Source organism: Corythoichthys intestinalis, chromosome 20 (genome assembly GCF_030265065.1).
Source record: "Corythoichthys intestinalis isolate RoL2023-P3 chromosome 20, ASM3026506v1, whole genome shotgun sequence".
Taxonomy (NCBI): domain Eukaryota; kingdom Metazoa; phylum Chordata; class Actinopteri; order Syngnathiformes; family Syngnathidae; genus Corythoichthys; species Corythoichthys intestinalis.
In genome coordinates this window covers 21,959,400-21,977,104 of record NC_080414.1, presented here as the reverse complement: position 1 = coordinate 21,977,104, position 17,705 = coordinate 21,959,400, and the positions used below count along the sequence as shown (strand labels likewise).

The 17,705-nt window shown below is 40.4% G+C and overlaps 1 protein-coding gene across 1 annotated transcript; it reads right to left on the bottom strand.

Annotated features, from left to right (window-relative positions):
• Positions 1-9,891: 9,891 nt before the first annotated feature.
• Positions 9,892-16,671, bottom strand: LOC130909050 (uncharacterized). Its single transcript, XM_057825113.1, has 2 exons — positions 16,597-16,671; positions 9,892-16,314 (listed from the first exon to the last, which is right to left on the bottom strand). Exon 2 carries the CDS (start codon positions 16,144-16,146, stop codon positions 10,414-10,416), a length of 5,733 nt encoding a protein of 1,910 aa, XP_057681096.1. The 5' UTR covers positions 16,147-16,314; positions 16,597-16,671; the 3' UTR covers positions 9,892-10,413.
• Between the last annotated feature and the right edge of the window lie 1,034 nt (positions 16,672-17,705).

Sequence of the window (17,705 nt, the reverse complement as noted above, 5' to 3'; positions counted from 1 at the left end):
CGGAAGTGCTTAATTTACTTCAATTCCTATTATCTTATGCCTGACCTGATTAAGGTGGCATATGAGGAAAAGCCTATCTCAACTGACTTATTTCAACAAAAATAGAGAAATATAGCTACACCTACTCACTGTTAATCATCATCATTCGATGCTGCATTTCTTTACACGGCAAAACCAAACAGCTATGGCCAATTTTGAAATAAAGGTTTTCGTTTCATTCCTGCAAGCGTCATTTCCTTAAAATCTAGTCCTGAGCCCATCCGTATTTAAGCCATCATGAACATCACAGGTTAGGATTAAGGGTTATTTTAAGTTCAAAATAGGTTTATAAGACAAGTTTGAGTACATGGATCCATTAATACCTGTCAACCCGAGGCCATTGGCAATCTTACAAATAGTGACGTATGCCCTTACAAATTGGTGACTAATCTTACAACGTTGTACATAGCGTGCAATATGAAAGAAAAATAAACCTCAATTTTTTAAATAATATGAATTTATTGGTAATATTGTAACATATAACCTGGTGCAATCAAAGAACAATCAATATCTTCAGCTACATCATGATTACTAAAATTTAACAGTGACTTTTGTTATAATTGTATGTAGCACTTCTGGTCATTTCTATCATGTCTTTTGATGGCTGCACTTCAGCTCGCAATTCATTTTGACTCGAAGGTAGTTTGTTAGTGTGTCCAATTATAAATGTAAAATCTCAGTTGATAAAATTAACTTACCGATCTTTGAGTCAGGGAACATTTCTTTTGCTAATTCTGAGAATAGTTGCGGGCAAATTGTGTTCGGCAACAAATTGGCAGAATAAAATCCCTGCTTTCGTCACTTTTCATTCTGCAGACTTGATCTTTATGACCAGTGTTGTTAATCTTACTTTTAAAAAGTAATTAGTTACAAACTACCTCTCCCAAATCCGTTACCTAAATGTAAGAATAATTAGTTATTGGCAGAGTAAATGGTGTTACCTTTCATGTTTTTTTTGTTTGTTTGTTTTTTTTTAATTAAAAAAAAAAAAAAAAACATAGTAACCTTTGCTATGTTTGGAAATCGTTTAATGTTGTAAATCTACTGTTAAAATTGCTCCCGTTTTTGCATTAGTTCCCTTCTGTCTACTTTGGACATGTGAAAGTTTTAAAACTGTTTCATCATTTAAAGATAGATTCAAGTCAAGATTTTGCCGATTTAGGAGTATTTTAGATAAAAAGTTACTTAGGTTCACTAGGAAGGTTCACTACAACAGAGCCTTTCTGAGAAGTCTACTGCTTTAAAATGGCGACTGTTAACTAAAGTTGCCGAGTCTGTGATTTCCCATGTAGTTCTATATGCATGTGATATCTAGGCGTAGATTGTAGGCTGTCGGCTACAGTCAGGAAATATTGGAACCACCTAGCCTAGCATCACGTTTGCTACAGCGTCACAACAAACACTCTTCTCTCTCCATGTCTCTGACTTTTCCCACGTCATTCAACCAACGTAGTAACGCATAGTAACGCACATTGTCTCGTTGCCGAAACGGTTACAAAATCCAAACGGAGAAAAAAAAATAATGCAAGAAAAACGTACAGATTTTGAACGTACGGCGTACACTTTTAAAAATCACTGCTCACTTGTACAAATTATGCCGAAACCGTACAACTTGACAGGTATGTAATCATAAATATCTACCATTTCAGTATCATTTTCTAGTTTATGTGAATATGACTTTAAAAAAACATCTTTGGATTACTTTTTCAATAAGTATTTATTTATGTATAATACAAGTCCGAGATAATATGCGACCTCATTGTGAGTAGCGTTGCAAACTTTTTTTTTTGTTGTTAAACCTGTCCTGTTCAGCTGCTTGACATGGAGAATGGGAATCTGGGTGTCCTATTGGTCTGAACAATTTTAATGTATCATATATTGTGATTATTCAATGTGTTTCGTTTATTAGGAGAAAGCAGCGAACAGGAAGGGGTTATGAGGGAACAGAAAAAAAGAAGGAGCAAGAGACAGAAGAGAAGAAAAAACAACAACATATACTTTGAACGCCTACACTAACTATGAATGTGTTGTCGCTATCGTTAGCTAGTTGTATTTCCGGTTGACACCATGTGGGGGGCCTGATGACCAAGGAGAAAAAGGAGGGTCGGGGGGCGAAAGATAAGTGACTGGAAGGGGTGAAGTGTACAAATATCAACCATGTGAAGTGTAAAACCAAGTAATATGTGAATCACTTGTGAGTGTGGCTATGTTAACATCCTATTCCATGCTGCCTGATCGCTAATCCTGATAGCGATAGTTTCTCTACTTGAGTGTGTTTAATTGCATCTATACGTGAATCCCATCAGACATGTGATAGTCCTGCAGATGAGTGGAAAATGCCACGCGGGAGGCCCCTTCAGGGCCTTGGCCCTTCCCGAGTCAATTGGGGGGTGGGTTGAGCCAGCGCAGCCCATCCCTCGTCCCGCAGCTCAAGCAAGGGGGCCACAGTCATCCCCCTGGGATCCAGAGTGGTCGCATCCTCGCCCCCATTAACCAGCCAGGGAAGAGATGAGGGGATGCGCCACCGCACCCCCACACCCATCCCCACCACTGGCCGCCCACTCGGCCCACGAGCCACGCAGCCCCCCCAACCGACACGACACACCACGCGGGCCCCACGGCCCACCAATCCCGAGAGAGGACAGAATCCCCACCCGGACGACCCATCGGCAGGCAGCCAGCCAGTAGCGTTGCAAACTTGATACTGCTCACTACTTCCACCGCAGGGACACCATGTCAGAAAGATAGGTGAGATAGGAATGTGATAGGTTAGACTGAGTTTGCAAATAAATAAATAAATAAATAAATAAAAGTTTTATGGCAAAGTAAATGCATAATGTATTTCAACTCAGTATGCTTCAAATTAAAATGATTAGATATAACCTTCCATCCATCCAGGAAACTTAAAAGGAAATCTCATTTGACCAAATTTACAAAAATGTCTGGCTGTCTATTTGTACTTTTGTGTTTGAATTCTTCCGAATTGCTTTAAAATCACCTGTCAAAAGTGTACAATTCATATAAAGAAACATGATGCCAAACCCACAAAAAAAATCCATTGTACTTTTTTAGTTAGAATAATTGCTATTCAAAATTAATTACCTGACTCTCATGTCATTTTGTCATAATTTGTTAAATGGCAATAATTTTATGTTTGGGGTAAGGTTCTTTTCTGCACTAGTCCGGTCAGACAACTCTGACGTGATACAGTGCCTTGCAAAAGTATTCGGCCCCCTTGAATCTTGCAACCTTTCGCCACATTTCAGGCTTCAAACGTAAAGATATGAAATTTAATTTTTTTGTCAAGAATCAACAACAAGTGGGACACAATCGTGAAGTGGAACAACATTTATTGGATAATTTAAACTTTTTTAACAAATAAAAAACTGAAAAGTGGGGCGTGCAATATTATTCGGCCCCTTTACTTTCAGTGCAGAAAACTCACTCCAGAAGTTCAGTGAGGATCTCTGAATGATCCAATGTTGTCCTAAATGACCGATGATGATAAATAGAATCCATCGGTGTGTAATCAAGTCTCCATATAAATGCACCTGCTCTGTGATAGTCTCAGGGTTCTGTTTAAAGTGCAGAGAGCATTATGAAAACCAAGGAACACACCAGGCAGGTCCGAGATACTGTTGTGAAGAAGTTTAAAGCCGGATTTGGATACAAAAAGATTTCCCAAGCTTTAAACATCTCAAGGAGCACTGTGCAGGCCATCATATTGAAATGGAAGGAGCATCAGACCACTGCAAATCTACCAAGACCCGGCCGTCCTTCCAAACTTTCTTCTCAAACAAGGAGAAAACTGATCAGAGATGCAGCCAAGAGGCCCATGATCACTCTGGATGAACTGCAGAGATCTACAGCTGAGGTGGGAGAGTCTGTCCATAGGACAACAATCAGTCGTACACTGCACAAATCTGGCCTTTATGGAAGTGGCAAGAAGAAAGCCATTTCTCAAAGATATCCATAAAAAGTCTCGTTTAAAGTTTGCCACAAGCCACCTGGGAGACACACCAAACATGTGGAAGAAGGTGCTCTGGTCAGATGAAACCAAAATTGAACTTTTTGGCTACAATGCAAAACGATATGTTTGGCGTAAAAGCAACACCGCTCATCACCCTGAACACACCATCCCCACTGTCAAACATGGTGGTAGCAGCATCATGGTTTGGGCCTGCTTTTCTTCAGCACGGACAGGGAAGATGGTTAAAATTGACGGGAAGATGGATGCAGCCAAATATAGGAACATTCTGGAAGAAAACCTGTTGGTATCTGCACAAGACCTGAGACTGGGACGGAGATTTATCTTCCAACAGGACAATGATCCAAAACATGAAGCCAAATCTACAATGGAATGGTTAAAAAATAAACGTATCCAGGTGTTAGAATGGCCAAGTCAAAGTCCAGACCTGAATCCAATCGAGAATCTGTGGAAAGAGCTGAAGACTGCTGTTCACAAACACTCTCCATCCTACCTCACTGAGCTCGAGCTGTTTTGCAAGGAAGAATGGGCAAGAATGTCAGTCTCTCGATGTGCAAAACTGATAGAAACATACCCCAAGCGACTTGCAGCTGTAATTGGAGCAAAAGGTGGCGCTACAAAGTATTAACGCAAGGGGGCCGAATAATATTGCACGCCCCACTTTTCAGTTTTTTATTTGTTAAAAAAGTTTAAATCATCCAATAAATTTTGTTCCATTTCACGATTTTGTCCCACTTGTTGTTGATTCTTGACAAAAAATTAAAATTTTATATCTTTATGTTTGAAGCCTGAAATGTGGCGAAAGGTTGCAAGGTTCAAGGGGGCCGAATACTTTTGCAAGGCACTGTATATTGTTGTGCTGCATCAAAGAGAACAGCTGCTCACACCCTTCCACACCCTTCACACCATTGGCCCAAAGCAATTAAATAATTTATATTTGTATGTAATTAAGTAATGTATATTTGTATATAAATTTGTAATTGTTTTGCTGCCGTGCCAGTTTCTTTGTGTACAAAAGGTACCGAAATAATTTTTGCTGACCCCTGAGTGACAGCTCACAGACCCTTTGGGTGTTTTAGGACCCCCAGTTTGAGAACCACTGCTTAAGATGGGCAGAAGTGGAAGTAAAAACATCCCTTCACTCTAATTGCCCCATACTGGGAACTGTTGTGTTTTCCAGCCCCTTATTTATCTTTGCTGTCCTTGAGCAGCCTTGCCTCACGTGAACCCAGTAAAACTTCAGGTATATTTGTGTGTGCGGTGCACGTGTGGGAATATGAGCACTGTGGGTGGAGTATGGGTCAAACAGGATACATATCTTTTTAATGAACAACTGCCCTTTTATCCTCAGGCGCACCATCTCTACTTCATACTCTCTCCCCTCCACATAGATGGTTAGGTATGTGCAAGACACACAATTCTGCACACACAAGTGTCAACACCAAGCTCTGACGGCACTGGATAGTTCTGGTGCTCTATTGCAAGTGCAAGAATATAAAACATCAGTGGATCATCTACTCTGTTTCCACAGAGGTGCATTACGCTAATCCCATTTCAGGCGCAATTCCCTTAACTCATTTTAACACAGTGTCCATTAGAGATGAACGGATAGAAAGGTATATCCATGTTATTGAGCGGCACTGTTAAATAAATCAAGATTTACCCATCGAACTGGCTAGTCTGCATTTTTTTCACAACGCTATAATTAAAATTACACACTCAAGATGGATCCAGGACTAAGAAGCATCCAGATTTGAAGAGGAGGATTTGTTTTTTTTTTTCTTCACAAGAAAATGAAAATACTGTCATGAGAGGAAAATTACATTTTGGGGGGCAGCCTGATTAATATATATTTTTGTATGTACATGTAACATGGTATAGGTGTCCAAATAGTATGATTGCTGAAGTAATTTGGTATTTTTTGCCAGTAAATAAAAACAAAACAATGATATTCTTGATGAAAATAATGTTTTTTTTTCTTTGCATAAATTCTCAGTCATTCACGTACAATACAATTTCACGTATTGTATAGTAGAAACACCAACAATACTCGAACACTATTTTCTGTTGTTGATAAACTGACAAACCCACAAGCATCAATACCACAGGAATTGGCATCCGAGGTGTCCTGTAATGATTTCGCAGCATTCTTTACACACAAAGTACTAAAGATTAGACAGACTGTGTGCAACTCCAGATTAACAATTGCTACACTAAATGCCTCCCAAAATGTCCCCCACGTCAATCTTAGACAGTTTAGCCTCTTGGACTATGCCACTTTAACAGAAATTGTGTCAAAATTAAAGCCCACAACATGCTGCCTTGACATCCCTCCTTCAAACTTTTTCAAAACTGTTTTTCATTGCATAGCCCCAGATATACTTCGGATTATAAATACTTCTCTCCAAACAGGAGAGTTTCCACAGACTTTAAAAACTGCAGTAATAAAACCTCTCCTAAAAAAACCTAATCTGGATGCCTCAACCATTAGCAATTACACGCCAATATCAAATCTGACATTCCTGGGGAAAATTAACGAAAGGGTTGTGTTCGAACAGATTCAGACTTTTATGATGCAAAACAATCTTTTTAACTCATTTCAGTCTGGATTTCGGCAACAACACAGCACCGAGACCGTGCTTATCAAAGTCCTAAATGATATTCGTCGGAATACCGATGCAGGCAAATCATCTGTTCTGTTACTATTGGATCTCAGCGCTGCATTCGACACGGTTGATCACAACATACTACTCAGCAGATTGGAACAGTGGGTAGGGCTTACTGACACTATTCTTCAGTGGTTCACATCCTATTTACATGATAAGGATTTCTTTGTGTCAATCGGAAACTATCAGTCAGAACGAACCAAATTCACGTGTGGAGTCCCTCAAGGGTCAATTCTTGGACCACTCTTATTTAACATCTATATGCTTCCGTTAGCTCAGATAATGGAACAGTATGACATCTCCTATCACGCCTATGCAGATGACACACAACTGTACATTTCTGTGTCCCCACATGATTATAGTCCCTTAGTCTCCCTGAGTAAATGCATTCATCAAATCAATGAATGGATGTGCCAGAATTTTCTCCAGTTAAATGTGGAGAAGACAGAGGTGATCATTTTTGGGCCAAAAAAGGAAAGGTCAAAGATAAGCAGGCAACTTAGCACAATGTCACTTACAGCTACAAATCAAGTCAGAAACCTTGGCGTAATTATTGACTCAGACCTAATATTTGATAGCCATCTAAAGTCCGTCACTAAATCCGCTTATTACCACCTAAAAAATATAACCAGAATTAAGGGGCTTCTGACTCAACAAGACATGGAAAAACTTATGCATGCATTCATTTTCAGCAGATTGGACTATTGCAACGGTATATTTACGGGTCTTGATAAAAAATCAGTCAGGAAGCTGCAGCTAGTACAGAATGCTGCAACCAGAGTCCTCACAAATACAAGGAAGCTGGACCACATTACACCGGTTTTGAAATCGCTACACTGGCTTCCAGTGAGTCAAGGGATAGACTATAAAATACTACTGCTCGTCTACAAAACACTTAATGGCCTTGGACCAAAATACATGCTTGACTTGTTAGATTCCTATGAGACACCTAGACCCCTAAGGTCGTCTAGAACGGGTCTTCTGCATATTCCAAGAACAAGAACCAAGCAGGGTGAGGCAGCATTTAGTTATTATGCTCCTCAACTCTGGAACAAGTTACCTGAACGTCTGAAGTATGCTCAAACTGTTAGCTCTTTTAAATCAGGGCTAAAAACGCTTTTGTTTAGCACTGCATATCCATAACTGGCTATATATTTCAATCTACCTGCTTTCTATTCCTCTTGTGCTTATTTCCATTGCTGATTTCAATTATTATATTAGTAGTAGTTTTTGTTATATTTTTGTTTTATTTTTATGTATTTATTTTTATTCTATTTGTGATTAAATGCGATCTTTTGTCTTGGTTTATACATTGTATTGATTTAAATGTGATTTTTATGATCTTCACGTGATGTAAAGCACTTTGAGTTGCCTTGTGTTGAATTGTGCTATATAAATAAATTTGCCTTGCCTTGCCTTGAAGTGTGGGGAAACAATTACAAATCTAACATCAGTTCATTAGTCACATTGCAGAAACGTGCAGTACGAATCATACATAAAGTCGGATTTCTCGATCACACCCACCGTTTATTTGCTCACTCAAAACGATTAAAAATCAAAGATCTTGTAAACTATCATACAGCTATAATGCTATTTAAAGCAAAAAAATGAATTACTGCCACATAATTTACAAAACCTATTTAAGGTTCGTGAGAATATCCATAGTCTGCGAGGCTATGGAGATTTTATATTGCCAAGTTTTCGAACCACTTGCAAACGTTTTCGTGTGTCTGTATGTGGAGTGAAACTCTGGAACAATTTAGACAATCATTTCAAGCAGTGTCAGAATAGCCAAACATTTAAATCGTTGTATAAAAATATGGTCTGGTCACAATATAATGACATTTGCTGAAAAGTGTGTTGCTGTTTCTGTCAATTGGTGTAAATATTGAAATTATTGTGAATGAGCCAACATTAGTTAGCTGTCTGTTGGTTTAGTTGTTTTTGTCTGTTTTTCCTTTTTTCTTCTTTTCATTGTGTGGACAGGAGTATCCCACGAGTAAGGATGCTGGACAATGAGATCAGGGGTGGGATAAAATAAGTTTTTTCTTCTTCCCACTCCCTTTTGAGTGCAATTATTTTTGTTGAATTATATTGTATGTTTTTTGTTTCTTTTGTGTGTGCATGCTCGAAATAAAACAGTTTCATCATCATCATCATCATTCACATTATTATTTTATTTTTTTTAAATATACCAATTGTTGCCTTTTACTTGAGCACTATCAAGTAATTACATTCAATTCTTTGAAATCTGAGAGGCTTTTTAACTGCTGGAAAGACTACAGTACAAATATCTACAACTCACTACGTTTACTGTTTACAAGTACCGTATTGGCCCGAATATAAAACGTCCCTGATTATAAGACGACCCCCTCTTTTTACAGACTCAAGTTTGACTTTTGAACACCAAATAAATTTTTATACAGAAAATAATCACAGTACATCTGAAACAATGATTATAACAATATATTTGAGAGAAAAACATGTTATTTTGCCTCATTCAAATCTTAATATCTGAACCTTTAAATAAGTAAACTAAAGTGCAATCACATTCGTAAATGAATGGCTTCTGGTTTTTGAAATGTAAATAAACCAATCTATTGTGATTAAACAACAAAATTGCAATAACTGCAATAACCATCAAAGTGAGGTCTAACTGTAACTGTAGTCTTGAAACAAATCTGAATAAGGAAAAACATTGCAATAAAATAATGCAAACTGGTTAAACTTGAGAGTAGCAGAGATCTATCATGACAGAACATTACTCCTCGAGTTCAGCATTCGCTTTAATGATATATGGCGCCCTCTAGCGTCGTGAATGGGTACAATGTCTAGACTGTGAATATAAGACGACTTTTTCAGTCGTATTTCAATGCAAAAAAAGACAGTCTTATATTCGGGCCAATACAGTAATGTGTATGAACTTGAAATGTAAGAGTATTTTCTATGCAGCATATTTTTTACGGAAATTTTCCATAATTTGAGGACTTGCTCATAGATAAGCCGGACTGGACTATAAACTGCAGCTGTCCTTGCAGCCTATGGGATAGTTACATCAAAAGATATTAACCGATAACACTTTATTTGATAGATGCATCATAAGACCGCCATAAGAACAAATGAACCACCATGAAGCTTGTTCTGTCCTCACTAAACGTGAGCCTGTTTAGCTAGACAGACAGCACAACGAGGCAAAAGTGGATTTTGAAGTCTTTACTTCCTCACTCTTGATGAATTCGTAAAACTGAAAACACACATACAAAAATGTTGAAAATGACGTACATATCAATACTAAATATTTCACACAAAACAAAGTCGCCAAATGTCCCTTCCATTCAATCAATATATACATTTAGTAAATTAAATCTGCACCATTTGTATACAAAAGTCCGCTAGCTTTGATGCTAAAAATGCTAACGTGTTCTCCCTTCTCTCCTCGTAAAACGCTAAATATAACTATACAAACAATATCTCCCCGCTTAACGACAAATACACACACCAACATACATTCATTGAAACAACTTACAGCCTCATGTGGGTCGAACCAGAACGTAGCTGTCCTTTAGCATTGTTAGACACGTCTGCTTCATAGGAAAAGAAAGGCAGGAATTCAACTACACCCAAAGCCGCCACCAGAGGTCATTATTTGACAAATACAATTGAACAAACCATCACACTCCCCGTCTGGTATAAATACTTTATACCACAAAATGTATAAACTTAATCAGTCTTTTTTGTTTCACTATGACGAGGGAGTAACAAAATCAGTTGGTTTATTGGTCGCAAATAGACACGCGGAGTCCCTTGCTTGACAACTCGTACTTCCACTTTTCGGATTCTTTTGTCTTCACTTGGGATGCACTTTGTAATGAGTCCGATGGGCCATTCGTTGCGTTTCAGTAGTTCATCTTTAACTAAGACGACATCTCCTTCTGTGATATTGTCCTTGTCCTGAGTCCATTTCTTTCTTACTTGAAGAGCTGTCAGATATTCTTGTCTCCAGCGTTTCCAAAAGGCATCTGCAAGACTTTGAACATGCTTCCATTGCTTTTTGTACATGTCCTTGATGTCGAACGTACCTTCTGGAGCAGGAGCAGCACCTTTCTTTTGGGTTAGGAGCATGGATGGCGTCAAAACTGTTGGTGTCTCTGAATCAGTGGTGATGGGAACTAATGGTCGGCAATTCATGATAGCCATAACTTCTGACATGAGCGTTGTCAGAACTTCGTGTGTGAGGCGAGTAGGACCTGCTTGCAATAGCATGGCATCAAGAATGCGACGGGCGATGCCTATCATTCTTTCCCATGAGCCTCCCATATGCGATGAATAAGGTGTGTTGAAAGTCCATGTGCAGCCTTCTTTGCTCAAGTAATCTTGAATCTCAGAGTCATCGGTGCTTATTTTCAACTCTTTACAAGCACCTATAAAGTTAGTGCCACGGTCTGACCTCAAAACTTTGGCAGGACCCCTGACTGCGAAAAACCTTCGTAATGCATTAATAAAACTTGATGTAGACATAGATTCTATGACTTCTATGTGAACTGCGCGGGTGCCCAGACAGCTGAACAAAACTGCCCAACGTTTGCTGTCAGCGCTACCGCCTCTTGTTTTGCGGGTGACAACAGTCCAGGGCCCAAAAACATCTAGACCTACCCTTGTGAAAGGAGGCTCCATTGTAAGACGGTCTTCGGGCAAGTTGGCCATTTTCTGTTCAGCAGGCTTACCCCTAAGTTTGCGACATATGACACATTGATAAATGACACTTGAGACAAGTTTTCTTGCGCCAATTATCCAGACACCTGCAGATCGAAGTGCTCCCTCGGTGAGGTGACGACCTTGATGAGCGACATCTTGGTGGTAATATCTCACAAGCAAAGTTGACACATGATGCCTTTTAGGGAGTATCAGTGGGTGCTTTTCATCATATGGAAGATTGGCAAGAGATGTTCGACCTCCCACTCTTAACAGTCCTTCTGAGTCTATGAATGAGTTTAAATTCCACAAGGGACTTGTTTTTGCGATATGCTCTCCTTTTTTAAGCTTTGTCATTTCCTCTTTGAATGCATTTTGTTGAACACTTGCAATGACTGACAGTTTTGCTTGAGTTTGTAGATTTGTACTTTTTTTGTCTGCAGTTTTGGATTTGTTTCTGATGACTGCAATGAGTTTTGCCATGCCTCTTATTAGATGTTTCCACGATGAGAATCTTTCAAAGCGGTGTGGGCTAAGATGTTTGATGCTTACTTGGGTAGCACAGACATTGACTTCCGGTCGAACCTCGACATCTTGTTCTGGTTCGATTAGTTTGAAGTTGTTGTTATCTTCCATGGGAGGAAACTGTGACAGGTCTTTGTTCAGGAAAGGTGGGCCTGTGAACCAGTAGGTTTGTGGTAGCAATAGCGCTGCTATTGGACGTGTGGCAATGTCTGCCGGGTTGTTTTCCGATGAAACATGATGCCACTGCGATGGTACAGATGACTTTCTGATTCTTGAGACTCTGTTTGATACATAGACATAAAACCTTCTTGAGATGTTATAGATGTAACCTAGCACAATCTTACTGTCAGTGTAGAACCTGACATCATGGAGCTTAATGTCGATTTCTTGGCATATGAGCTCAGCCATTTCTACAGCGAGGACAGCTGCGCACAGTTCTAAACGTGGGATTGTGTGCGCTGGTCTCGGTGCTAGTTTGGATTTTCCCATGACAAATCCACTGAAATACTGTCCATGGTCATTTTTAACTTGAATGTAAGCAACTGCTGCTATTGCTGTAGATGAAGCATCGCTGAAAACACAAAGTTCTCTGTGCTGTGTTGAGGACATAGACTGTGGTACATACGACCTAGGAATGTGTATGTTCTCTACCTCGAGAAGTGAATCCTTCCATGCAGTCCACAATCTCTCTTTGTTTGCAGGCAAGGGATCATCCCAGTCGCATGGTTCCAAGGTGAATTCTCGGATGAGTGCTTTTCCCTGTACAGTTATAGGCGAAACAAACCCCAAGGGGTCATACAAACTATTGACAGTGGATAGTATGCCTCTTTTGGTGAAGGGTTTTTTCTCTTTGCTCACGTGGAAGGTGAAAGTGTCAGATTCAAGACTCCAGCTGATGCCTAAACTTCTCTGAACAGGCAACGGGTCGTTGTCTAGGTTTAGGCTTTTAATGTCTTTTGCCAAGTCGCTTGTTGGAAACGCCTCCATGACTTTGCTGCTATTAGAAGCGAATTTATGTAGGCGCAAGTTTGACACAGCCAACATTTTCTGAGTGTTTTGCAGGAGCGTGATCGCTTCAAGTTCTGTCGGGAGTGAGACCAGACCATCGTCCACATAAAAATTTCTGATAACAAACTGTGATGCTTCTTTGCCATATTCCGTTTCTCCTACCCCAGCAGCTTTGCGTAATCCGTAGATTGCAACAGAGGGAGACGGACGATTTCCAAACACATGCACTTTCATGCGGTACTCAATAATTTCCTTTGCGACGTCATTGTCTTTGTGCCAAAGGAATCGCAGGAAATTGCGATGATCTTCTCGCACTTTGAAGCAGTAGAACATTTGTTCCACATCTGCCGTTACTGCAATAGGCTCCTTACGGAATCTGATGAGCACTCCTAGTAACGCATTGTTAAGATCTGGGCCGCTTAAGAGGACATCATTCAACGCTACACCCTCATGTTTGGCACTTGAATCAAAAACCACACGAATTTGATGGGGTTTTTGAGGGTGGTACACCCCGAACATTGGGAGGTACCAGCACTCTTCCTCAGGTTGCAAGGGAGGTGCGGTTTCTGCTTGCTGGTTGTTTAAGATTTTTTGCATGAACTGTACAAAGTGCTCTCTTGTTTCAGGCTTTTTGTCAAGACTACGTTTGAGTGTGTAAAGTCTCTTTAAAGCTTGTTGTCTGTTGTTTGGTAGACGCTGTCTGGGTGTAACAAATGGAAGCGGTGCAACCCAATTGTTTGTCTCATCCTGGTACATTTCATTTTGCATTATTTTGAGAAATTCTGCATCTTGTTGTGACGGTGCCAACATTTCATCATCCTCTCCTTTGACGAAGATTGTATCCCCAAGATTGTCTGATCGTTTTACTTGATAAGTGTCTGTGAAGCTGTGCATGTCATCTTTTACGTTGGTTACCTTTTTTTCTTTGACTTGTAGGACATTTGTGCAGGCATCGAGATATGATGGCCGTCCATTGAACAAGGTGTTTGTTTTGTATGCTGTAATAGAGACTGGTTTGTGCACTCCACTTACACATACATCACCCACGATGACCCAGCCTAGGTCAAGGCGCTGCGCGAATGGTGCATTACTGGGACCATTACATTGCTCTCTCACTTTGTGCAACCTCAGGATGTCTCTACCGAGCAGCAAGAGGATCTGTGCGTTTGGATCTACAGGACTGATTTTGTGTGAGAGTGCCTTTAAATGTGGATGGTGTTGTGTGACTTCTGGTGCAGGTATCTCAGAACGATCTTCTGGGATCATGTCACATTCTAGCATAGGAGGAAGTGGCACTTTTACACGACCATCTATTGACTCAATAATAAAGTCTTTGGCTTTCCTCCCGCTCACTTCCATGACACCTGAACATGTCTTCAGAGTATAAATCTCTCTGCTTCCGTTTACTCTGAAGATGTCAAAAAAGTCTGAACGAGCAAGGGATTGGTTACTTTGTTCGTCCATGACAGCATACAAGTTTATAGCCTTTTCTCGTTGGCCTGCTGGATAAACTTTAGCTAAACATATCTTCGCACAAGATCTAGGACTGCGTTGTTCCCCACATACCTCGGTGCACATTGTGGTAGCGGAAACGGGTTGTAGACTTGACTCGGTCTCCCCGCCGTGCTGACGCGCCTCTGAAGACGGTTTGATGTCGGTTGAAGGAGGACCTGGATGAAGAGCTGTATTGTGTCTTTCACTCTGACATTCTTTGCATGTGACTTTAATAGTACAGTCTTTCGCTTGGTGTTTGGTTGACGCACAGCACCTGAAGCATATGCCTTTCTCTTTCAGGTACGCCTTTCTCTCATCAAGAGGCTTGGTGAGAAAAGTACGACATCTTCTGAGGGGGTGTGGCTTGTTATGCAACGGACATTGTTTGTCTGGCTCTTCACATACCTCTTTTAACTCAGTGTCTACAGCAATTTCAGTCTTTTTCACGGATATCATTGGGCGAGTGCTGCTTTTAACTTGTTTATCAAACTTGAACTGAGTTGCTGAAAGAAATGAAAAACTTGGGTCATTTCTTATGCGTGCTTGCTCTTGCACAAATCTAGAACAGACTGAAAATGGTGGAAATATGACACCATGATCTAGTTTGTATTTAGATGCATGTGAAATCCACTTTTCTTGTAGTGAATATGGCAACTTCTCCAAAATAGGATTGACACCCCTGGCGGTGTCTAGAAAGGCTAACCCTGGAGAATGACCTTCTGCTTTTGTAAGTTCAAGTTCCATTAAGAGATCCCCCAGCTCTCTTAGCTTAGTATTTTCTCTAGACGCAATTCTAGGAAAGTCCTCAATTTTCTTAAAGAGGGCATGCTCAATTACCTCAGGTGCACCAAACGTTTCTTCTAGTCGCTGCCAAACCATTTTGAGCGCAGAAGTTGTGTTATTGACTTGAGCTGCACTGATTCTCTTTGCTTGTTCAGTTGACTTGGGCCCAAGCCATTTCAGTAGAAGATCTAGCTCTTCTTTGTCTGACAGAGCTAGGTCTTTAGTGATGTTCACAAAAGATGATTTCCAGCTGCGATAATTTTGTGGATCATCGTCGAATCTCTGCATGGTGCCTGTTACAAGTTCACGTCTCATCAGATATTTTGCTACATCACTTACATTTGTTTTCTGCTGAGGGTGGGGAAGAGATGAACTGAGTGGCTGATACTGGTGAATTGGAGCTGGAGATGTAGCGCCAGGAATAGGTGATGATATGCAGTTGAAAGTGTGGGAATTTTGTTGAGGTAATGGTTGAGGTTGAATGCTTGAGTTGTCAATTTGGTGGAAGGGGTTCCAGCATGGGACTGGGTGTTGTACTGGCTGGATTACTTGACTGTCGATATAATTTTGAACCTTTTGTTTAGAGTCCACAAAGTCGATGGATGATGGATGACAAAGTGGTTGTGCTTCTTCCTGCTGAATTGCTGCTTCCAGGATGTCCGCTTCTGCTGATGCAGCTGCTGCCTCCTTCTTCACCTTCAGTACATGAAGTTGAGCTTGGATTTGAGCCTGTTGCTTCATGGCTTCAGCTTCCTCTTCTGCAAAAGCCAACTGCGCTTGTGCAGCCCCAGCTTTGGCTCGCGCTTTGAGGGCTGCAACGCTTGCTGATGACCTTGTAGACTGCTTTGAGGATCTGGAGCAACGAGACCTTGTTTCCCATAACTCACCTTGACTACTTGGTGAGCAGCTTCTCTGCTGACTTTGCGATTGAGCGTCCACTTGCTTCAACATTATGTCTTTATGCTTGGAGTAACAGCTTCTGGCTCCAACTGTTGATAATGAGGCTTTTTACTGTTCTGTCCTCACTAAACGTGAGCCTGTTTAGCTAGACAGACAGCACAACGAGGCAAAAGTGGATTTTGAAGTCTTTACTTCCTCACTCTTGATGAATTCGTAAAACTGAAAACACACATACAAAAATGTTGAAAATGACGTACATATCAATACTAAATATTTCACACAAAACAAAGTCGCCAAATGTCCCTTCCATTCAATCAATATATACATTTAGTAAATTAAATCTGCACCATTTGTATACAAAAGTCCGCTAGCTTTGATGCTAAAAATGCTAACGTGTTCTCCCTTCTCTCCTCGTAAAACGCTAAATATAACTATACAAACAATATCTCCCCGCTTAACGACAAATACACACACCAACATACATTCATTGAAACAACTTACAGCCTCATGTGGGTCGAACCAGAACGTAGCTGTCCTTTAGCATTGTTAGACACGTCTGCTTCATAGGAAAAGAAAGGCAGGAATTCAACTACACCCAAAGCCGCCACCAGAGGTCATTATTTGACAAATACAATTGAACAAACCATCACAAAGCTTTGAACCAATTTGCTGCAAAACTTCATTGCTTCAAGAAATTTCATTTGGCCATCACTGCTCCCTTGGGGGAGACAATCAAGCTCTGCTGTCAACACTATTGTCGTTCAACATGCCTCCTACCATGCATTGCAGCGCTACAGATGTACATATCAATCAAAATTCATGTTCTGTGCTAATTTTTTCTTCAGTTACTCATCCAGTTGTTTAATTAATCGCTAGTTATGGTATTTGATAACACTTTATCTGATAGTGGCGCCATAAGACCGTCATAAGACAATCATAATTATGACATGACACTGCCATGAGCATTGATGAATGCTTATGACAGATGTCATTTTGTATCATTCGGCAAATTATCTCACTTTTGAATGGATGTAAAAGATCTGAGCTGGACATAAATGGAGTTACCGGATGACACTTAATGACATCTGTCATAAGCATTTTTTCATGCCCATGATAGTGTCATGTCATAATTATGATGGTCGTATGGCAGTATTAAAATGCTGCTGTCCAATAAAGTGTTGCCTATTAACCCAAATAAATCAACAAATAATCCGTACTGGACTGTAAGCCGCAGGATTCAAAATGAGGGAAAAAAGTAGTTTCTTATAGTCCGAAAATTACGGTTTGCAGTGCTCAGCTCTGTTGCACAGCGAGACCACCTTAGCGGCTTTTGGCTAATTCAACCAATTACTGTTAACCACAGTCGTCATCATCAGAGTGCATTTTAAGATTTTCAAATTTAGCCGTCATTAATCTCGTGCCCCTCGCCGCTGCTAATTACAGGATAGCGTCTTATCTCTCATGAGCTCTCCTTGGACAAGCATTCCTGTTGTTGTATGAACACGGCCCAGTTCTCCACCAAATGGACTCCGCATGAGGCACGGTCCATTAGACGCACTTGAAGAGTGCTGAGAAGGACATTTCTGGAGCAAACGCAGTGCGGTGCGGGG

Bases quoted from the DNA above. Each gene is read 5' to 3' on its own strand.
- LOC130909050 (XM_057825113.1), bottom strand. From the start codon at position 16,146: ATGTTGAAGCAAGTGGACGCTCAATCGCAAAGTCAGCAGAGAAGCTGC.